Here is a 24,143-nt window from a genome sequence, read left to right as displayed (position 1 = left end):
AAACCTTTTTTTCTTTGATGTGGAAGAACACATATGGATTCATCAATAAAAATGTTTTATATTTTATAAGATGGTTTCACTGTCAAAAATTACAGAAGCAAGTGAAGAGTAAGGAAAAAGGCAGCATTAGAGCTCCCATTTGACAGAGCACTGTACTACGTGGATCAGTTAAATTTGAAACCTTGGGGCCTCTCTGAGCGTGCCTTATTTCTTTTTCTTTCTTACCTAAGAAAAATATAAAAGATCTTAAGATAGTGTCATAAAAATTTAAGTCTTTCCATAAGCCATTTTACCTAGATCTTCTTGTCTGTCAACACTAATAATCAAAGCTACCATCTACTGAATGCTTATTTTTTATCAGGCACTTTCTACATAGATTATCATGTTTAATCTTCTAGATGCATTATTAGTTCCATTTAAAGAGAAGGAACCAAAGGCTCTGAAAGATTAAATAACGTGCCCAGAATTAGCGCACGCACAGTTAAGGCTTGATTCCGGATCTGTTTGAATACAGTACCTATACTGTTGATAGTACAGAATACTACTTCAGCACTCACACACTTAACCACTCTTTGTTGAGTGACTACCATATGTAAGATAACTGTGCATGACACATGACCATGCCCACCCTCAGATAATGTTGTCCTCCCCTCCCAGACACACCTCAGTTTAATGTCCTAACATCTCAGAAGAGGAATTTTTTCTTCCAAAGCATGAAACAATGCTGCATACAACTTCATCGCAACTGACATTTAAAAAAATACCCCAAGTGTCATCCTATGGAGAGCTCTACTATGTTATATATGCCTCTCCAGTCTCTTTCCTTTTACATGAGACAGGGAAGATGAAATGGGACTAAGGAAGAATATGATCTGCTCCCTGATCAACATCATATAATATTGACGTATGTGTGTTGGGGATTTCATACCATTAATAAACTTTTACACCATGCATCTCTTCTTGTCTTTTCTCATTATATAAAAGTGTTTATTTCATTTTGTACTAGCTTATTATTAAAGATGACTGTCTACTGTCAGTGCACAAACAGGCAGAATAAATTCTTTAGTTGATAATGACAATGATAGGCATCCCCTAAAAGTGACATGAGTTGGTGTCTTAGTCAATGTGGGCTGCTATAACAGAATACTATACTGGGTGGTTTATTAACAACAGAAATTCATTTCTCACAGTTCTGGTGGATGGTAGTCTGAGATCAGAGTGTCAACATGATCAGGTTCTGGCGTGAGTCAGCTCTCTTCTGGGTTGCAGACAACCATTTTTCTCATTGTATCCTCACGTGATGGAGAGGGTGAGAAAGCTCTCTGGGGTCTCTTCTATGAGGGCACTAATCTCATTCATGAGGACTCTACCTTCATGACTTAATTACCTCCCAAAGGTCTCATCTCCTAATACCATCACTTGGGGGGTTAGGATTTCAATATATGAATTTGGGGGGCAGGGCACAAACATTTAGTCCATTGCAGTTGAGTTGATGATGATGATGGTAATGGGGAAGAAGTTATAGATTTTTATGGAGGAGGGAAATTAGAACTTGAAAAAAAAAGCACATTTGATCCATATGAAGGAAGTTTTGCCTTAATCTCCCTCTGTGGTGACAAGTATTAACTGTATGCCTGAATAATAATTAATTAACAAAAACAATTTGCTAAAGCTAATTAAGAGTTGGAATAGGCAGAATGAAGATGGAAAGGCTTACAAAGCATGCAGGAAACCAAGACATTTTTCTTTTCTGGCTAGCTCTTTAGTGACAAAGAAATCAAATCTCCTTTCATTTTGTCTCTAGCTTATACTGGAACTAATCATATTCAATCAGTAGAGATGTCGCTCTAAATTCAGGGAAGGTGCTGACCCATCATGCTACCTAACATTCAATCAATAGCTTTCCTTCTCTCAAGGTGGTTTATAATCAATATGACCTATTGGAAGCTCTCTTTTGAGTTTCACATTTAGCTATGCTGAAGTAAAAGAGGTCTCAAGTGAGGGTGGGGCTGAGAGGCTTACAGCTCTCTGTCAAATACAAACCTTTGCTTCTGGAAGTCTCTTGATATCACTGCCACTGGTATCCTCTTGTCACTGAATGAGTCACTTGGTATGGCTTAGGAAAAGCACAGTCCATTCTGGAACAGCTATGACTTTTATGTGGTAAAAGAAAAGATGCCCACCATGATAAACTAGAATGTTATTCTCTTCTTATTTCCTTATTACTGTGAATTTATTTTATAGATTTTTCACAATTAAGGCTAAGACATAAGAACTCTGCTCTCTCATGCCAGCTGAAGATACATTTCATCATCCTTTTGTCAGTGCTCACCAATAATATATAAAGCACTATAAAAAGTAGTTAAGAGGACTGACAATAGATCAATGAATTTAAGCTTTAAAACATGTCTTTTACTCTAACACACAGAAAAAAAGAGAGAACGTTTTGAAAAATGAAAAGCCAGGCATAGCTGTTTCCATATCTTGGCAACTGTAAATAATGCTGCTGTGAACACTGGGGTGTGTGTATTTTTTTGAATTAGTGTTTATGTTTTTTTCAGAGATATACCCAGGAGTGGAATTGCTGGGTCATATGGTAGTTCTATTTTTAGTTTTTAAAAAAAACTTCCACACTGTTTTCCACAGTGGCTACACCAGTTTACAGTCTCACCAACAGTGTACAAGGGTTCCCTTTTCTCCACATCCTTGCCAGCATTTGTTATTTGGGACTTTTTGATGATAGCAATTCTGACAGGTGTGAGGTGATAACTCATTGTGGTTTTGATTTGCATTTTCCTGATGATTAGCGATGTTGAGCATCTTTTCATGTGCCTGTTGGCCATCTGCATTTCCTCTTTGGAAAAATGTCTATTCAGTTCTTCTGCCCATTTTTTAACTGTGCTTTTTTTTTTATGTTGAGTTGTATGAGCTGCTTATATATGTTGGATATTAATCTCTTATCAATCCTACCATTTGCAAATATTTTCTCCCATTCAGTAGGTTGTCTTTTTGATTTGATGCTGGTTTCCAGGCATAGTTGTACTCAAAAACAAGGTAAACATCATATGGGCCAGAAGTGGAAGAGAAACAATAACCTTCTAGTAAAGGAAGCTCAAGGGAGAAAAACGGAAACCAAAAAGATCTTCCAGGAAGTAAAGGATAAGGGTCAAGGTCCCAAGCTAAGAGAGCTTCCTTGTATTTGAAAGAAGGCTAAACAAAGCTGTGATGTTCCTGAGGCTATAGTCTACACACAGGCTTGTGCCAGTGGTGGCGGACATTGTGGTGGTGAAATAGAGACTGTCATGTAGACAGGCTCCAGGCCAAGCCACTGCCCAGTGTGATGATTGAATCTACATCACCATGGAAAAAAGGCTCAACACTTGATTCTGGACTAGTGATTTGCTCAGGGTGAAGACAAACGGAAAAAATGCTAGACAGGGAGATAAGAGCACTGAGAATGAGAGAAAAACATACCCCACACCTGATTAATTTATCATTTAAAATTCCAAATGCAACCTCAAACAACTGGTTAATGAATTCATTCTTGAGCATCAATAGAGCTAAATAAAATTGATTAGAAAATGTGCCAAGACCCTTGTAGAGGTGCAGGATAGGATAATATATATAAAACAAGGATTATGTAACAAAAACATGGAGATATGAATCGAGAATTGTAGATATGAATAACCAATTCTAAATCTTGGAATTGAAAAGTACAGTCACTGAAATTAAATTTAAAAAGTAAGGATTCCCAGGTGGCGCAGTGGTTAAGAATCCAGCTGCCAATGCAGGGGACACGGATTCAAGATCTGGTCTGGGAAGATCCCACATGCCACGGCGCAACTAAGTCTGTGCACCACAACTACTGAGCCTGCGCTCTAGAGCCCGCGAACCACAACTACTGAGCCTACATGCTGCAGCTACTGAAGCCCGCACATCCTAGAGCCCGTGCTCTGCAACAAGAGAAGCCATCACAATGAGAAGCCCACGCACCAAAATGAAGAGTAGCCCCCACTCGCCACAACTAGAGAAAGCCCGCATGTAGCAACGAAGACCCAATGCAGCCTAAATAAATAAGTAAATAAATAAATAAATGTATTTAGAAAAACTATATTAAAAAAGGTAGGTAGATAAGATAAACTTGCTTTGCCAAAGGCAAAAACAGAATTTGGAAGCTGGAACATACCACTGAGGAGGCACCTCAGAGAAATGAAGAGATGGATGAAGAGATGAAAGATATGGATGGAAATAAAAATAAGCTTGTAGAATTGCACAGAAACATGTGTGTGTGTGTGTGTGTGTGCGTGTGCACACGTATTTTTTTTCTCAGAGTAGAAAATAGAAGGACTGGTAGAGAAGAAACATTTGAAGAGATGATGGCAAAAAACTTTCCAGTATTTAAGGGTCAAATCTTCAGATACAGTAAAGAGAAATTTAAGAAAATAAAAAATGAAAACACAGTCTTAAAAGCAATTAGTGAGAAAAACAAATTACCAATAAAGGAATAATAATCAGACTAACAGCAGAATTTTATCAGCAACAATTGATGCCAGAGATCAATGTACAAAGGAAAAAAAACCTTGTCAAATAGATTCTTATACTCAGCTAAACTAGCATGCAAGACTGAAGGTGAAATCAAGATATAGTCAAATATACATAAACTATGAAACCTCTAGCATAGAACTTAAAGGGATATAATTCAGCAAGAAGAAATACAAACCAAGAAGGAAGCAGGGAGATACAAAAAATAAAAGAAGAATAAAGAGAAATTCACGAACTATTTTGATAACTAGTGAGTAGTTAATTACTGAATGACAAAATTCAGCAACTTTGTGGAAAGAAGAGAAGATCCAAAATTCTACACAATAATTAAAAATGACAGGTGTGAAGAAAGGTTAAGAGATAATAGATGTGTGATAGGGTCCTTGTCTTATTCTTGAGGAGGACCAAGATACTGATTTCTTTCATTATTGTTAGAAAAAGATAACATTTATTTGTTAGGGTTAATAACAAATAAAGTAAATAAATAAAATCTATGGCCTCCCAACAAGTACGGGGAAAATGTACGTAAGATAGCAGTGGTTGGAGGGGGGCTTGGAGAAAATTTATCAATCCAGTACAAAGCAGAAAAGGAGAAAACTAAAGAAGAAAACAGTATAGTATATAGGAAAGACATGGTAGAAGTAAGTCCATATATTTCAATAATCAGAGTAAATTTTAAAGATTCAGTATAGTATATAGGAAAGACATGGTAGAAGTAAGTCCATATATTTCAATAATCAGAGTAAATTTTAAAGATTAGTCTTGGTATGGTTGGTTGAATAATAGCCTTCCAAAGGTGTCCATATCCTAATCCCTGATATCTGTGAATATGTTGTTTTACATGTCAAAAGGGACTTTCAGATATGATTAAGGATCTTGAGATGAAGAGATCATCCTGGATTGTTGGTGTGGTCCCAATGTAACCACAAAGTTCCTTATAAGAAGGAGGCAAGAGGGTCACAGTCAGAGAAGAAGTAAGAATGGAAACAGAGGTCAGAGAGCAAAGATGTTATGCTGCTGCTGGCTTTGAAGGTGCAGGAAGGAGCCATGAGCCAAGGAATGCAGGTGGCCTCCAAAGCTGGCAAAGGCAAGGAAGGAGATTCTCCTCCAGAGTCTCAAAAAGGCACACAGCCTTATAGACACATTTTAGGCTACGGACCTTTAGAACTGTAAGATAACAAATTTGTTACAGCAGCAATAGAAAACTAATGTACTCATCAATTAAAAGAGAGAGTCTATCATTAGCTTTTAAAAAATTCAGTCATGTGGTGTTTTAAGAGAGTCTAAACAAATCAGCACACAAAACAAACCAATACATACAAAAAATCCTGAAAATTAGGGAATGAAAAAGATATACCATGCAAATGCTAAGTAAAAGAAAGCTGATGTAGCATTATCTCTATCAGGCAAAATAGAATTTAAGTCAAAAAGCATAAATAGGGGCTAAAATGGACAACTCATTATGAAAAAAGGAATAATATATTGAGATATATAAGTCATGAATTTATATGCACCTACCAACATAGCTTTTAAATATATGGAGTGAAAGTTGACATAATTACAAGGAGAAATAGAAAAGTGGGAGATTTTGATAAAATTATATCAGAAACTGTTAAATCATACAAATAATTGAGGCAGTAAAATATGTGAACAATACAATCCATAAGCTTGATTTAATACAAACATGTGTCGGGAATTCAAAGCAGAGACCCTTGTCACTTGAAGGAGACAGGCATATAAATAAGTAAATATAAAAAGGGGGGGTCCCTACTTACACAAGAAAATAACCCAATGGCTTAGGATCAGAAGGAGATGTGAAAGCCTGATGATTCCCTTGATGCCACATCACTGTGTATTTCTATGGCATATGATTAAAAAAATGTTTAAAAAGAACTGCTTGAACGAGACATCAGAATTACTGCTTCCTGGATCCTGGAAACTCCATAAAGATCTAACTGCAAGGGCCTCTCTCGCAGATCACAGAGGCAAAGGCCACTGTGAGGATGTTTTAGTGCCAGCTGAATCCCAAGGTGTCACTGACACCTGTACACAAGTTCTCGAGTTAACGGTACCTGAGGTTGAATTAGAGCCAAGAGTAAATGAAAAAGAATTCCAAATGCTTCCAAACAAGTGCTGAGCAATGCACTTGCTCCACCTAGCAAGGGGCACCCATGCAAAGAAGGCATCTATCTTCCAGCCCAGGGCTGAGGTCCCAGGGGCCAGGGACCATATCCTCGCCCTCATTTCTGCTGTCATCCGGAGAGAGGGACTATCTTCCCGAAGGAGTGCCGTGTGCACAAGCAGAGCCCATACACTCTTGCCAAAAGGGTCTTTCTATGCTCTGTTCTCACATTCTGATATTTTCTACCCCACGCAAACCAGAGGTGACTTACTCTATTGTTTGGAGTCCTTCAGCTTAATCCAAGTAAGTTGGCCCATTCAAAACCTCAAGGGGAGGCTGATATTTCAAACATTCCAAAGCAAAGCATGACAGACGGCTGGCAGTGGGTGCCGCATCTGGGGAGGGTGGACTTTTTGACTGGCAGTCAAAAGAGGGGAGAGAATGACCCCTCATTTTGGGCACCCAGCAGAAAAGAGAAGAACTTCCAGACCTGGATTTGTAGTGATAACATAAGAAATGAAGACTGTGCCCTTGGCCCTACTTATTTCTGAGTGAGCAAGAAATTAAATGCAAAAATTATCTGACCACGACTTACCGGGGTACTGAGCGCTGGGCTTAGGGAACAAACAACTATTAACTGAAACTCTTTCCTAATGTTTAGTGATTTCTGTAAGGATGAATTTGTAGATTCAGTATGGTACATCAAGTTGAAATTTAATAAATGGTATTTCAATTTCTTTCCACTGTAGTTAATTTCTAAGTTAGTGTAATTCAATTTCTATGATATTAACACACATAGTATTTACTAGGAAATCCATCAAAAATCCCAGCCGAAATATGAAAGGAGTTTAATTTTCACCTATGAGAAATACAGTTGAAACTACTTTTATGCTATAAAGGTAATCAACTCAATAAACGCCAGTTTTCCAAGAGGAGACTGAGGGAAGAACATCACACTTTTGTCGCCTTGGAACCGGAGCTTGCTGTTTTAAGATGATATTAAACAATCAAAAGATGGAATCATGAAAACCTTTATGGAAAAGAAAAAGTCCCATTTTAACAACCAGATGGGTCATTCAATATATATACTATATTAGTAAAAAAAAACAACAGATCCTTGATGTGCTTTTGTTTCTTAAAATGTACCAAAAGTTGCCACAAATTGTGAAATCTGGAGATATCTGAAAATGAAAGGGGAGGCAGTGAGGAAGGGAATCCTTGCTGTATTTGTATGTAAGCATTCTTGTGGTTTCTGCCCATCTCCTTCCTCTGTAATCCACTGGGACCCTCTCATGCCCCCTCTCATCATCTCAGACAGGTTGGCTGACTCCTCCTACCCACTGTGAACTCTGCACATACAAAACTGGACCGGAAGCCACATTTCCTAGGCAATACCCCATGCTTCCACCAAACACACCAACTGCGACTCATTGGATAAAGACTAGAGAAGGTGTCATTTTCTGTAGGATTTTTCTTTAAACATTATTCATCATACAAGATCGACAAGGCACTAGATCAAGAGTGGGCTTGTGTCTGAATCTCATGTTCAAAAGAGCAGTGACTGTACAGGAAATCACTATCTTTACAAGGAGTAATGACAAATGATAATATAATAATAATGATAATGATAAATGGCTCCTAGTTGGGACCAATGACTCTGAGGAGCCATTACAAGTCCGTAGAAAACTATGATCCTATTCCCTCTGATATTTTATAAAATTAACAGTAATTGACTTTTCAGAAATATCTGACAAATGCTGAAACCAAATGTTCGCACTCATTCAAATGTCAATTAATTTGGAAATAGGAGAAAGGCTATACTATTTTAAATTTTATATTTAAATTTAGAAAACTTCTTCTAAAATCAAGAATAGTTTCAATTACTGGATTAGAAGTTCCTAAATTCTGCAAAAAATTGGTATCTCTGTTTAAAAAATTAGCTTATAGAAAGAAGACTAGCGGATCTAAGTGTCATTATAAAATACACAGAAATAAGATAGACTCATTTCTAGAACCAATTTATAACTATTTTTCTATCTATCTTTGTTTTGCTGTGTTCTTTAATTTCTACTTTTGGCAACTACCATCTTGTTGTATTTCCTACATCCTTATAAACTACATTAAAATATTGCCAGAAGGAAGAGAGAATAAAAATAGAATAAGCATACTAACAAATCTGTAGCCAAATGGCTTCAAATTAAATACAAGGAAGCATTTTCAGTTACAGAGACATTTAAAAAGTGTTTTCTGGAAGTGCGGGGCTGGGCTCAGGAACAGTTCAGTAAGGAGATCTCTGAAGCATCTCCCTGAATTGGGATTATAGTCAATACATTGGCCTGTTTACCAAACTACATGTATATTGTGTTTCTAAATCAACAAAAAGATTATAATAAAGAGGAAGTGGGGATGAGAATAACATAGTTTAATGCAGTTGAACCATTTAAATCTCCGCTTCTGGTGATCATTTTCAAAGGCATGTTGCTAAAATAAGGCCACTGACTATTAAGATATAGGCAGAGCTGTGTTTTCAGTGACAGTTCCACAATCTACTCACCATGCATGCCTTGAATAATGCGGGGATTAAGGACTGGTTAGACAGGTTGAGAATCCTGAGGGAGTCCTTCAGGACGTAGATATTGCCAAAATCAACCTGAGTGGGATGTACGTAGATAACTGGGCCTTCTCCAATGCTCCTTAAGTGACATACCTGCATTCCATGTAAGAGAAAGAACACAGGAATGGCTGAAAATGGCTGGCCTTTAAAATCAAATTAAAACAGAAGCTTTTAAGCATCCCTTTATAAAAAGCAGGGACATAAAAGCGTGCTTATTAGAACTGACATCCCTTCTCCCTGGTACTCTGTGGTCAAAGGGCACAGGGATGGCCATGCTGATCAGACCTGGAATTCCTTCCTTAAAAGAATGATCCACTTCCCTGGGTCAGTCCAGAGCCATGCACCCGAGGGGAGACCAGAATAATGGTCCTCGATATGCCACCCAGCACTACAGCCTCAAGAACACTTAGAGGTTAAGGACCAGCACTTCAGAGCTGGATGTGGCTGGACTGAGTCTCAGTTCTGTTGTATTAGCAACACGACAGGGCCATCCACTGCACAAAGTTGTGCAGGTTGGGGACTGAAACCCACCTTGCTCTCCTCCCCTTGCCCTGTGCCCTCGGCCAGGCACTGTGTCTGCCCAAGGAAGGGGGTCTTTCTCTTTCATAAAGTGCTTCCTGCTCAGCAAGCTACCCTCTCATGTGCTGCATCTGTGCAGGGCAGGCACAGTGTAGGCTAGAAGGGTACCTGGACTGTGGCACCTTTCAGTTGGCCTGCCTTAGTGATGCTGCTTTATAAGTTAGGTGGCTTACCTATGGCATCTTATATGGAAGACATAAAATACTCTCTGAGCAATCAGAATTACTTCAAACAAATGTATGTTGACATCACCCAGCTTCCAAGTAAACCCGATGTCTAGGAATTCACAGCCTGTTGGGCAACTTCCTCCAAGATTCAAGATTCATCCTTCGATTCAGCTCAAGCAGCAGAGAGATTTCCATATCTCCCTCTTCCCAGGCTTGCAGAAAGACTAAGACTTTCAGTAGGCTAATTTGGGATATAAGTCCAATTATAGAATATGTTATAGCATATAGTTGTATATATATCGAATAATCTACAGGAAAAGATCTGGTGAGCAGTGAGTAAAACCAATCTCAGAGCCCACGTGTAGCAAGCTAGGGACACCCAGCTTTGTACTAGGAACAACTGAGGAGGGTGTTAAACATACAGATGTGCTGGTCCTCTGCCCTCGGAGATTCTGACTTAATAGGTCTGGAGAGGGGTCAAGTGTGTCTGTATGTGTGAGAAAAATCAGTTGCTATAAAGCACCACTTTTAGATGTAACCACAAACAGATCCCCGAAGTAACAGCCCTGGTATTTTACCACTGCAGAGTGAAAATGAAAAACTCTAGAACTACCAACAACTAGAGGATATGCAAATATGTTGAGTGCCTTACATACGAAGGCTGGAATGTCCGGCAAGAAGTACGGCAATTATAACTACAATTCTGAAAATTGGCTCTCACCATAGGGGGGTCCTGGCTCCCGAAGGTCGAGATGTAAACTGTGGACCTGTACTCCCCAAGGACTTGGGTCTCCAGGGCCAGAGGTATGTGAACGGTGCTGTGGGGAGGAATGACCCCACAGGGGGTGGGACTAGACAGCAACACAGCTGGTGCATCCTGATATACCTGGTGGGACAGAGAAGCCAGAAGGATAAGCAAGCCCCAGGTTCAGTATGAAATCAACAGCATGTTAGATCATTTTGAAACAAGCGTTGTCCTGAGTCTGTGGAGGATTTTTAGAACTATATCATCGTTAGAGCAAGTGAATGGGGATGAGTACTCCAATTCAGCCAGAAGGAACTTTGGCTGAGTGAGGTGTGCAAAAGGCCCCAAATGCAAAGTGTGCAACCCAGCAAAGTGCAGAAATCATCCACAATGTGAGTTAGTTCAGGGTAACAGCTTCCCACGGCCAAATTTCTTAAACTGGCCTTCCGCACCTTCATGCTTTATTCCCCATCCACTTCACCCCTTTGCGCTTCATCGGTAGAGGCCACTGGCATTTCCTGAACACATGACACTGTTTCCACCTCCAACCCTTTGCACTTGTGGTTACTCTTCCTGGAATGCCCACACCCTCTGACCTGCCTGCACACTCATCCTTATACCCCCAGGGATGCCCAGTGCCCCAGAGTCTGGGCGCTTGCTCTGTTCTCAGGGAGCATCCCGCAGTCCCTTTCCTCAGCGTGCACTGTCAACGCGTCCATCTTCTCCAAGGACTGCAAACTTCTTAGGGCACGACCTGGGTCTCTCCTCAATATGTGCCCACTTTCTGGCCCAAAACACATGCTCAGTACACGTTTGTTTGCTTTTGGTTTGTTTTTTAATATTTATTTATTTGGCTGTGCCAGGTCTTAGTTGTGGCATGCAGGATCTTTTTAGTTGTGGCATGCAGGATCTAGTTCCTGACCAGGGATCTAACCCAGGCCCCCTGCGTTGGGAGCACAGAGTCTTAACCACTGGACCACCAGGGAAGCCCCAGTACATGTTTTTTAAATGGGGAAACAGTTAGGTGAATCAATGAAGGAATGTTGTCCACTGTTTACGAACGTACGTTCCTAAGAACCCTGTTCTGCAGCATATTACTAAGCATTTATGCAACAACAACAACAACAAATAAAACTTTAAAAATCCCATGGTCAAATAAGTTTGAGTAACTGGGAAACACTTCTCAGAGCGTCAGCTCCTGGAGGGAAGGACAGAGCGTGCCGGTTTCACTAGTCCAGGACACCCCGTGGTCTTTCCACACCTGGTCTGGTCCAGCTTGGCCTAATCTAACTCAGCCTCCCTCAGCAGCAGTGCTCCGCCCAGCCTTCCTGGACCCCAAGGCCAAAGGAAAATCAGTAATACTGATTCCACCTTTATCTAACATTTTGATATCTTACTTATCATGGATTTTTTGTATTAGTTTTGATTTCTTCAAGTGTAGCATGAAAACATCATCTATCTTGATTACTGAGTGTTTTGGCTCTCCCCTAAATTTTGTGCTTGAGGCAAGTGCCTCACCCTTTTCCCAGCCCAGCTGTGCACACACAGCTTCCCTATCACCCTGGGTGACTCAGGCTCTGCTCTGAGTTCTTGAGGTGACCGTGCACTGTGCAGGGCGAGCCTGTTCGGCTGTTGAACACTTGAAAGTTCGAAAAGTTGTCTCCTGTCACCCCCATTCTTGGCTTCTGGTTTTGTCTGAGAGACGCCCACAGAATGACTCGAATTCCCTTTTTTCCACAGTAGACCCTTGACTAATGGGAACTACTTCATCCCAGCTAATTCTCTGTTCCAGATTAGACTTCGTGCTTGCTCCTCTTATGACTTGGATTTCCAGATGACATAGACTGACATTCTCGTTACTCCAAACATAATTCTTTTTTTTTTTTTTTAAGTTTCCATTAAAAAATACCCTGTCAAGATCTGAAGACTACATTCCAGCACTGCTTTGATGTGTGGCTCCCTCCTTCCTTTAGCTGTGGAACACTGTGTTTCTCCGATGCAGCCTAAACCTGCCTTGGTTCTGTGGCCTCAACACTGGTCTTTTGGAAGGCCAACGGCACTATCCATTGCACCATGGAGTCACCTCACTGGTCTTTTAACTTATTTTGAACTTACAGCCAAATGAAACCCCCATTTGATTTTTTGCATGTATTTTTATTAGAGTACTACTTACAGAAATGAATTTTAAACCCAAATTCATCCTTGGTAAACTGCAGCTCATTAATCACCTTTCATTACTCTAGTCTATACAGATCTTTTTGAATCTTTTTTCCATCTGTGTTTAACGGCTTAGTCTCCACCTAGCTAGGTGTAATGGCATGTGGGCAGATCCATTTCATAAAACATTAAGAAACAGTTCCTCCTTTCTCCTTCCTATATTATCTCTAGCCTTCCAGTCAAACAAGTTCATTTATGAATATTGCATTACCATATCTTAGTGATTCTGTTCAAGTCACAGCCATAGACATAAACGAAAACTTCTAGCTCTGCCTCATTTCCCATGCATGGTTAATGCACAGGCAATAATTTGCAGGTGCAACTTCTGCATGTTGCCCTAACTGACCCTTTCTCCTCTTTATAGAAGGCAATTTCCCTGGGAAATTAACAACTGTTTCCACCTGCAGCTGCTCACTCATACAGGTGGCAATCCAGCTGTAGCTTCATAACCCCGTCTCCAGGTTACCCCATGGTTAAAAATTAGAATTACATACAGTCATGTGCTCAGGAATATGGCTCTTTCAAAGGTCTTCTCTTTCTCACTGAAGGAATCCAACTGAAGAAAAATCAACACTGGAAAAGGATAGAGTAACTCACCTGAGGCAGGACCTGATAGCATCCTGGGAGGTCGTCATGATTGACAAGCTGGATCGCTTTCTCATATGGATACTTCAGGAAGCAGCGCCCACAGTTCACCTCTGTATTAACCACGCGGAGAGTAGGTACAATACACCTGCTCGAAGGAAGGAGTCCATTAAAGAATTCAAAAGGATGGAGGGAGAGCTTGCTTACATATGGAGGACACAGAGTCCCAAGTTAAACACATCTGTCACTGTCACACAGTAGTTTTCCTCTAATAACTACATTAATCATTTTCAAATCTTCTCTCCTGTCATCCCTCTCCCTAAGCCCCCAGTCACCACTTTTTAATCAAAACAGGGCTAGAAGCAGGACTCCTTAAACACTGTCTTCTGTGGGTAATGACTAACATTTCCATTGTTTTTCATATTTGGCCTTCATTTGGCAAAGAGACCCCACAGAGCAAATTCCTTAGGGTTGTGGATCTGTTTCCCTGACAAACAGGGCCAATGCCACCAGCATGAGGTCCTGACTAGCTGTGACACTTTGGACCAGTCAGAGTCCCCTGAGGACTAGCAACAGCTCGCAGCATCTAAATAATGGTAATAATTCTAATTCCTATGCAGAACAGCTGCCTTGGATCAGTAGGCTCAGGCAGCTGCTCGACCCAGAACTGGCACTGTGACGGTGGTGCTCAGTGCGGAGGGGGTGTGATGGGGGAGAGGGAGGGAGGAATGGAAGGCCTGTGTGTGCAGCTGGCCTATTATTAGGTGACTTGGGTTTTATTTTATGTCTGCTAAGTCTCAAAGTCTGCCCTGCCCTACTGCACTATCACAATATAGTGCAATGGTGAGGAGTGCTAGCGTTTGAATCAGTCAGAACCCGGTTCAAGTACTGACCTTACCAAGTACAGCCTTGAGCAAGCTGCTCTCCCTCCCAGAGTCCCATTCTGCTCATAGGTAAAATGAAGGTAATTTTAGAGATTGATGTTAGCATCATTAACTCTTCTTAGGGAAACACAGAAGACGGTGTGAATGAAGGGTATGGCACGGAGCCGCGTGATGGCCCGGTAAAAGGTGATGAATCTGTGGTAGTGGGTGTCGCCAGCCATACTGCTGGCTCTCTGGGAGAATTACCCTAGGGAGCACGTTCTAAAAGCAGCTCTTCTGTTGAGAGTCTCTGAGCAGTTCTTACAGACTGCACCAAAAGCAGTGACATGAAAGAGAGTCTTGTTGACCTCAAAGTTTGGGTTTAGCACAAGACGAGTGTTCATTTTTAGCTAGAATGGAAGTTGTCAGTTGACCCAATGATTTCGGTAAAGCTTATCCTTTACTACTTGCAACACTGTGGCTGAGAGGACTGATAGTATTTGACTGGGTCACAGAGAATACATGGTAGGTAACTCATAGCCTCCTAGAACCCCCCTCCCCTTTTTCTTAAAAATTCAGGATTTTCTACTGAGAGCTGCAGGGAAAAGGGGCTGGAAAGTATCAGAATAAACCCACATAGAAAATACATGCAAGACTAGACAAAAAGTCAAACTTTGGGATAGAGAGGACCAGACGAAAGAGGTTTCACTGTTTTTAAACAAACAATTAGGTCTCTGGAGGGAATACTAAGCAGATTGTGGCAAGAGCTTGACCTTATTTTAGGGCCACCCTTTGACTTCACTCAAGCCCAAGACACAGGAAATGGTGCCAGTTATGATGGCCCCACCAACCAGCTCGGCTGCACATTCTTTAAGGTGCATCTTCCTAAGATTCATGGAAGTCCTAAATTCTAGGGATTGGAATATTGTCAGAGTTTTATTAAGTACCTTTCTCTGTTTCCTTCAGATGGTATTTTCATACACACTCTCAAGTTCCAGATCTGGATATTTCTTTGCTTTGGCAAGAGTGTGGCCAATGATTTTATTTAGGATCATTGTCGTCATCAGTAAGTGACATACCACCCTCGGAAAGACTGTAAATTAGTTGAGGAGACACAGTCAACAAATGGCAGAGCCAGGATCTTAACCTGACTCCAGAGCCCACTGCTGCCTCTATTAAAACGGAGAGACAAGTTGGTGATGGTTCTGAGGAGTTTATGATGTTAGCGAGGGCCTCATTCTGGGGGCCGCCTGCAGCCTCCCTTAACGTCATAATGACAGTGTCCTGGAGCAGGGTCTTCCACTGCAGGGCTGCGAGCCTCACCCTTTCAGCTGCAGAACTCTGGGGTACTATCTTTAAAGATAAAAATAAAAAACAGCAACTGTTCACCTCTTCCTGCTAAAACCTTGTCAGTTGTATACACGGCAAGTCAGACCCATTAAAGAGCACTATTATTCTTAACACTGCAAAACACATGCATCCCTCCTCTTATCTCCACCAAAGGTGCATTTGCTGTTCCAAAGCTTTGTCACTCAAATATCAGATTTAGCTTCCTCTCCCAGGAAAGCAGAACAAACGCAGTGTGAACTGGTTGTAGGCGTGCTGCCTTCTGGAGAAAGAGCCCATTACTGGCGGCTCCGGGAAGACTGGGGAAGAGAAAGCAGGTGAGTGCAATACCTCGCTGTAATTAAGAGCGCCAGCACTTCTTCCCCGATGCCCTCCACGTCTACCACCAGGGCCAGCTCGTATTTCTGCACAGTGTTGGAGCATAAGGTCACCTGGAAAGAACAAGGTGAAAAACTGCTCTTCTCAAAGGCCAGCTCTCTCTCTGCACAGGGGAGAAAGGGGCCAAGGGAGGACCACACTGATGAGTGTGGTTTCTAAGTACTTTATTAGGGGATGTATGGTGTTTTACATTTTTAGTTAAACAAGCTATGTTTCGGGGTTACTGCATGCTGAGTTTTTTCAAAGGCCAGGTTAGAAACCACCAAATGGCTTTTGGTACAATAGGTTTGCTGATTTCCTAGGGGGTTGTATCAAAGGAGTCATACACCTGCATGAGGGGAAACAGGGCCCTGAAGTATATGCAACATCAAACAAATTTTAATTACTGCAATTTAAATTGATCTCTACAACTCTGGGCTATATAAATTACAAAAATTCAATACACCAATAAAACACTACAGCTAGATTTCTCTTATGGCAAAATAAATGTCAGTTATAGAAATGGCATAAGAAATCAACTAGATAGCCTTTTTTTTTTTTTTAACCAAAATCTTGTCGTTCCTCCCCACCTCCCATATTCATTATTAGAGAAGAAAATAAGAAGCTCCAAAGAAAGGTTAATCCAAGGACAGTATCTGGCCAGTATATTTTACCCTATGTTTTTATTTACTGTTGTGAAACTTGACATTTAGGCTTTTGAAGGCTTGTTGCAATTTTTAATTGTCTTAAAATGATTTGTACTGGAAGAGATACTTGTAAGTGTAGAAAACAGCTTCTGGCGTAGGTTACAGCTGTTCTATCTATAAATTATGCATCAGGTACTAATTAAAATTTTTTTGGTTGGAAAGGGAATTGTTGGATGCAAATTTAAGTCCACACAGACGTGGTTAAAGTGCAGATCAGGAGGGAAAACTGAGGCTTGGAGAAAGCTTTTCAAAATACAAAGGAAAAATAAAGCAAAGAGGGGGTCATCGATTTGGAAGGAAAACTTGTCAGATTTGGAGACAAGCAGCTGCCCCAGTGCACAGATTCCTGGAGTGACTCTAACCCTTGTTTATGTCTCTGAGCTATGGTTAGAACAAGTGGTTCTGGCAGAAGGCTCCTAGATAGATGCTCTGTCTTCTAAAATCTTCCTGTACTAATCTGGGAGAAGCCCCAGAAAAGGGGGGAAATGGCAGGTAACATGTAAGCTAAGCATTATTAAGTAAAAAATAAATTAACTCATTGCAGCTGCACTTCTTCTTGGGCAAGTCACAGTTAGCAACTGCTCTGATCTGAATGATTGTGTCCCCACCTCCGGCCCCAAATTCACATGCTGAAATCTTAACTCCCAATGTGATGATATTAGGAGGTGAGGCCTTTGGGAGGTGATGAGGTCATGAGGGTGGAGCCCTCGTGAGCAGGATGAGTGCCTTTATAAAATAGGCCCCAGAGAGCTCCCTTGCCCCTTCATCACGTGAGGATACAAGGAGACGTCGGCAGTCTACCACCTGAAAAAGGGCCTTCACCAGAACCCTACCATGCTGGCACCCTGACCTCGGACTTCCAGCTTCCAGATTGTAAAGAATAAATTTCTGATGTTTATAAGCTACCCAGTCTCTGGTATTTTGTAGTAGCAGCCCAAACAGACTGAGAGAGCAACACTGGGAAATTACAACAATGTGTGATATCAAACCTCACTGGATCCGTGGAGAAGCCCTGAGAAGAGCTGAAAACTCCCAGAATAGATTTAGGATGAGTAGATTCATGGTGAGATATTATGAAGCATTAAAAGCAAATCTGGGGGATAAAACCATAGCTGAATTAAATATTCAAAGGTAATGACTAAAGAGAAAACTATAACCTTAGCTATGAAGTCTTATTTTTTTCCTTTTCCAGAAAAGATCAAATCATTTAAATTTAGCAGCCTTCAGTATTGCTAGACCTAACTGTTCGGAGAAGCAAAAGTAAGTGAGGGAAGACAGCTAAAATCTTTCTCAGTTAGCTGTGAAATAATTCTGCTGGTGGCACCGTGAGGCCATAAGCAAAGCATCACATTGTGGACCTTAATATAAAGCACTGTTAGGAATATCACATCCACATTCGCCATGAAGCCCAGATTCAGATTCAAAATATGAATAAACTGGATATCATCTGTGGCATAAATCTGGATACTTAGTGGTATAAATAATGTGAGTCTAACGCAGGACCTAATTATCAACGCGTTATTAAATATTTTTATGTTAGTATTGATAGGCGTACTATCTGTTTAGAGCAGTGGTTTCAGCAGAAATTGCTAGAATCCACTGTTCTGGTAAAGGCAATGCATTTAGATTGATGGAAATCCACTGGAGCAGTGTCAGCGCTTTTGCCCAATATATTTGATCTGGTTTCTTTTGCTTCAGTAGTTTATTTCCTTATGGAAACAGACCCACTTTTCTATGTGAATTAGAGGCACTCCCTCCCACTGACACTGGGCATATAAAGCAAACTCTAGATGTGGTCCCAATAACTGTATGACAGTTCAGCTGCTTGGCCACATGTGCTGGAAGGCTGTGCACTTTACCCTGATAGCAGCAAATCCTTGGGAGCGAATGGTGCCACAGTCGGGGGTGATGGTGAATTCCTTTGGTCTCATTACGGGTACTTCATCCTTGTTCCAATATGATTTTTTGTTGTCTGAATACTGCTCACAACTTGAAATGCTTTTATGGCCAACACCATCCCCAGGCACACGCAGTTTGAAGGTCATGGGGACCAAGGAGGTATTATTGAGGGAACATATCAAGGTATGAGGAAACCCTGGAAAACAAAATGTAAGGTGAGAAATAAAAGCCCCACAAGAGCTTCCCTTTAACTTCAACCTCCCCTTGCACTGCCAAACCTCTTAAATGAATTGTCTATGCACTTCAACACTACTTGCTTAATTCCAACTCTTCCCAGTATTGTTTTCAGTTGCACAATCAATAAATGCATTTCACTCATTCATTCATTCAGTGAATACTTACTATGCATTTACTATGTAACAACAATAGACATGAAACAAACCCCTCCATCATCATCCAGACCCCTCTCTAGAGGCAGTCTCTATAATCAGTTTGCTGAGTAATATTCTAGAAGCACATTGTGCAATTAATTTTCACACAGAAATACAGATTTTTTTTCCCAAAGAACAGAGTTATATTTGCTCTTCTTATTTGCCAGTGTGTGAAAGGAGAAGCCTCTGCAGTTTTGCCCGCTGTGTGACCCAGAGCCTGCCAAGACATTATATAATTCATCCTAGACTCGTCTGAGGCTCATGTTCTCAGGGTCGATGACACAAAATAGAATAATAGCCTCTCCTGAGAGAAACTTTACAATCTACTTTTGAGCCAGCCAGAGACTAATACATCGGCTTTCGCCTCCCTTAGACAAAGCTGCTTTTTAATGTTATTTCTAGCCCTCCTACATTCAGTTCAGGGAGACTCATGTTCCTTTCCTAGAGATGTGGATCCTACTTGCCTGGTAAACAATAAACTGAACTCTGATTTTGGATTCCCTAGGTGGCCAATGTATCTGCTACCATTTTCAGAACAAGAATGATCTACACTCATAAGCGAACAAATATGCATATTTCTACTGGATGTAAACACTTCTCTTTCTACGTTGAACACTACTGCGATAAAATACAATTGGTCTCCTGGAGTTATTACTGCAGTACTGCTGGGGATATTTTGAACTGATCTACTTCACCCCACGTCTGAGCTTTTGTCTACACATTAGGACTGTTGGAAGAAACACATTCATGTCTCCTTTGTGATTCTGCACCTGCCAATCTACTTGGAAGAGATCTTTTATGGAAAAAGAATTGTCTGATTAAGGGCTCTTGAAAGATTATTCTTGGAAATTCCAGAGGTATTTCTAGAAAGTCAGTTTCACAATCATGTAATTGTTACATTTGACTTTTCTGAACTTTCCCAACAATGGCTCTTGTTTTACCTGACCATTTATGGGATAAATACTGTTCAAACATAGGGTGTATTATGGAAGTGGATCCTATGAGGATTCAGACAGGTCTTTCCAAACCATTGCCCAGACTACTTCCCTGAAGTGTTTTTCTGAGAATAAAGCCAACTACAACCGCCTAGCTAGAACAATTCCTTGTACAACTACTTGTAACATCCCATATTGCTTATTCAGGAGCCTGAAGAAAAGGGATATTATTTTATTAAAGCCTGAAGGCTCATTAACACAAATGTTATTCCTAGGTTTCTGGTTGCACCAAATCTGAATTACTACCCTATCTGTAGTCCAACTGAATGCAAGTAATTTACAGTGTAGACCTCTATACTCCCTTCTTTAGCACCTAGTACATAAAAAAAAACCCAAAAACAACACGTATGTGCCTTTTCTTGGAATAATTAACAACATGCTTGGCCAGAATGCCTCAAAGATTCAAAGAGACACCTTCATACCTCTCCTGGTACTTAAATAATGATTTAAAAGATGATAGTCTCATTGACTCTCATTCAATATGTGTATTGTCACCTGACCTAGAAAGCCCCTAAGAAGAAACTAAAGGAAACTAGGGGCAAAAGATCACAAGGCTGCAAAGGAAAAATTTCATTTCTGACAAAAGGTGGTACATTATTTGGAACATTATCTCTCTAAGAATGGACCCTAGCTAAGATGAGTGTTAAACTGATTCAGCAATACCCAAGACCAAAAATTAAATTACAATTGATAAGACTTTTTGGGATTCACGGGCTATTTTAGACAATGGATTCCTAATTTTTCTAGTAAAATAAAAATCTCCACAAAGCAAAGGGAAATGTGTTAGCAGCGCATTGTGCAAAACAGATGGTACTTTTGTAGCTGTCTACAGAAATAATTCACAATATGGGAGATCAATAAGCACAATTTGCAGAATCCATTCTGAACATAAAAAATTCAGACTTAAAAAACAAACATTACCTAAAATTGGGATCCTCTGTTCGTGTCAATGGTCTCTGGCACACCAACTATGACGTGCCCCAAAGTATGAGCTGGTCTTTGACAAAAATCTTACACCACAGGTCCCATCATAAAAGAGATGAGATAATTTCTGAATAAGAGTTGATAGGAAAATTTCTCCTCTGTAACTGGGGATGTGGCTGGCTCCTGCCTTACATTCTGCTATCATATTCCAGGAAAACTGTGCAGTGAGCTGTGGGTCTAAATCATACTCCAAAGAACCTTTCAAATACAGATGGGCTGTGCCAAAATTATACAGTTAAAATATGTTGTTGTAATTGTCTGTAAATTCTTGAGATGGATTTGAGCCTTCCTATACAGAAAGGCCACTGCCATAAATGTGACTAAGACATTGTACTCTATAACTTTCCCACCTAGGGAATACCAGCCTTACATAGAAGAGTTATAAAGAATCTTACAGTGTGTTAACTATGTGATAAAAAAATTCACAATTACAATCCTTGGGAAATGTAGAACACAAAAATAGTATTTTTGATCTTAAACTGGCCAAGTTCTCTGAGGCTCCTGGAGTTCTTTGGTGAAGAGTTTTACTTTTGGTTCTAATGTCTATCAGACCAGGTTAGCTCCCTCTAGAACTCAGACTATTCACCCTAGGAAATAATAACTAGAAGACCCACGGGATTACAAGTCTTTTATCAATCTGAATCAAGCTTGCTTAATGCAGACATAACTACACATTGTCAAGAACCAGCTCATCTATAAGTTCAAGAAATCTTCCCCAAAAACTCACCCTCAGAAACTCTCCCTCTTTCAACCTCAAAAATCAAAAAAATATATCAATAGTCTTCTTTAGAGCCTTCTAACAACTGACCCTGCAGTTAATTAAGAGGTGAGCCTTTGGGTAAAAAGACGCCCAAAGAAACTGAATTACTGGCTGAAGACGAAAACAACTCTTACTGGAGATCTTAAATGGAAGTTTGCTTAAAAAAACCCAAAACTTCCAGAAATTGATGACCTTCAGCAACAGATTGCTATTCCAAGCTCCTCAGAACAAGCAGACTCTACGTGAAATAGAAAGACTCTGCCCAAGAGTGATGGAACAAGATTTTGCTACATACCAGGCATTATTGATTCTCATACTTTCCCTTGTATACTTTCCTTCTTTATCATTCTGCCATATTATTCTCTATTTACTTTCATAAAGTCGTAACAACTCTGATATCCCCTATTGTGTCTCCCTTATTGTTAATGATAACTTATTCGGGTCTAGGCTTTGCCCATGCCTACTATAATATCTTCTGCCAACCTTTCTAAGAACTTTCTATGATCATGACAATTAAGCTTTGGCCCTGACTCTCCACTTTACACTCTCCTAAAGTCAATCTAAATACTACCCCTTGAGTAAAATGCTGCTAGTTCATACCTGGCCATGGAAGAGACAACTATCATGTATATTTTTTGATGCTTATATTTATCCCAACAACTCTAACCTCAAACCCTAACTTCTCTGTCCAAATTATCCAATGGTCAAGTTCACTGAAAGCCTGGAGCCTTCCAAATTCCTTATTCTCATTCAGCAAATTCTTGTGCCTCCTGAAAAATAGTGACTTTGCAGATACTTATCCTGCCCCTTTTGGTCTATCACCTGGCATAATACCAGTTATGACTTGGTCCGTTTTATTCTTTGACCAATCTGAGGAGTTATCAAAGCCTCAGTGTTCCTTCACGGACAATCACCACCCAAATTCTGTAATTTAACTCTCTCTTGATACTGTAACTTCAGTCAAACTAATTAATTATTAGACAGGTCATCCAACAACCAATCAAAAGCTTCACAGCCATACTTTAAATATTTTAGATACCAACCAACAGTACTATTACCTCTCACCTACTTTATGGTATTTATAATATCCTAACATCATCGATCCCCACAGACCCTGATGCCAAATCCAAATCTTCATCTCTAAGCAAGTAAATGCCATGTCTCCAACACTAGCCTGTAACAGATGGCTCTTCAGGAATGGGCCTTCTTGCCAATATGGGGACAATACTACCAACTTTAGTTAGCTTAATGTACTCCCCAGCTCTACAACAGTCTCTGAAGACCTCGTTTAACTCCACACAATATATCTGTCATCCTGAAATAACTAAAAAAGTCCTCCAATTTCTGGCTGACTCCTGTAACAGTTGATTTCTCTTTTGAATCTGGAACTAACTATATACACTTCTTAGAGTATAGTTTCAAATAAATAACTCTCCTAAGAACCATGTTTCTTTGTGACAGGAGGCCAATCTATCTGGAGAAATAAGTGATACTTTGTGTTGGAGTCATGAGGACTCTAGTTCCAACTCTGGAATTTGAAAATATACCACAAGACAATTTTGAAAGATTATTACAAAACTGCCCCTAACTTTGGCCATTACAGTGAAGAATCCAGAAGCACAGCAAAGTAGCTTGAATTTACTGAACCAGGTGTTTTGAAAACCTTAGATTTCCTATTGGCAAGAAAAAGGGTATGTTTTGATTAACATTTCCTGTCACAATGCAGAGAAGATTAAGGAATCCATATCCAAACTAAAAGAAAAGGCAACTTGGGTTTTGAAGGTGGACTTAGGAGGGTAAGTTCTCATATCTCAGACTTGGGAAATCTTGGGTCATGGCTCTGTAGTGTCTTCTAGCCTCTTATATCATAAGAGTCTAGCTGCTGTATCATCAAATGGTTCAGTAAGATATTATACAAAAGGAAAATAAACTATTTCTAATTTTCACCTAAGCTAGTTACCAAAACTTCTAGCTGGACCAACTATGAGGAACAGCTGTTGATTATTATCTCTATAGCAAAAGGAAACTATGAATAAATTACCCAGTGATGGCCTTTCCTATATCCTTAGGGATAAGAGAGGACCAAATGGAAGACTGTTACTGGAAAAACCTACCTAGCCTTGGAGCATGCATACATGGTTTTACCCATTGTGTGACCCAGAGCTTGCCAATATCAAATACAGCATTTTGAGTAAATCAGTGGCATCTTGGGGATATACATTTGCCATA

The 24,143-nt window shown here is 40.2% G+C and overlaps 1 protein-coding gene and 1 long non-coding RNA gene across 3 annotated transcripts in view; one reads left to right on the top strand and one right to left on the bottom strand.

Annotated features, from left to right (window-relative positions):
- The window catches only part of LOC309649354, a 460,714-nt gene that overhangs the window by 131,255 nt on the left and 305,316 nt on the right, over window positions 1-24,143 (top strand). The gene's annotated exons all lie outside the window — the stretch shown is intronic.
- The window catches only part of HYDIN (HYDIN axonemal central pair apparatus protein), a 443,025-nt gene that overhangs the window by 212,889 nt on the left and 205,993 nt on the right, over window positions 1-24,143 (bottom strand). For both annotated transcript variants that reach the window (XM_082438963.1, XM_082438964.1), the window contains exons 15-19: window positions 18,705-18,940; window positions 16,112-16,212; window positions 13,584-13,719; window positions 10,746-10,910; window positions 9,219-9,371 (exon numbers count right to left, since the gene is read on the bottom strand). In XM_082438963.1, the coding sequence (XP_082295089.1) occupies window positions 9,219-9,371; window positions 10,746-10,910; window positions 13,584-13,719; window positions 16,112-16,212; window positions 18,705-18,940 (791 nt within the window). The remainder of the gene's footprint in view (window positions 1-9,218; window positions 9,372-10,745; window positions 10,911-13,583; window positions 13,720-16,111; window positions 16,213-18,704; window positions 18,941-24,143) is intronic.

The sequence above is a fragment of the Balaenoptera physalus genome (assembly GCF_965194825.1).
Source record: "Balaenoptera physalus genome assembly, chromosome: 19".
Lineage (NCBI taxonomy): Eukaryota > Metazoa > Chordata > Mammalia > Artiodactyla > Balaenopteridae > Balaenoptera > Balaenoptera physalus.
Note: the sequence above shows the minus strand (reverse complement) of the source record. Positions and strands in the feature narration are given on the sequence as shown.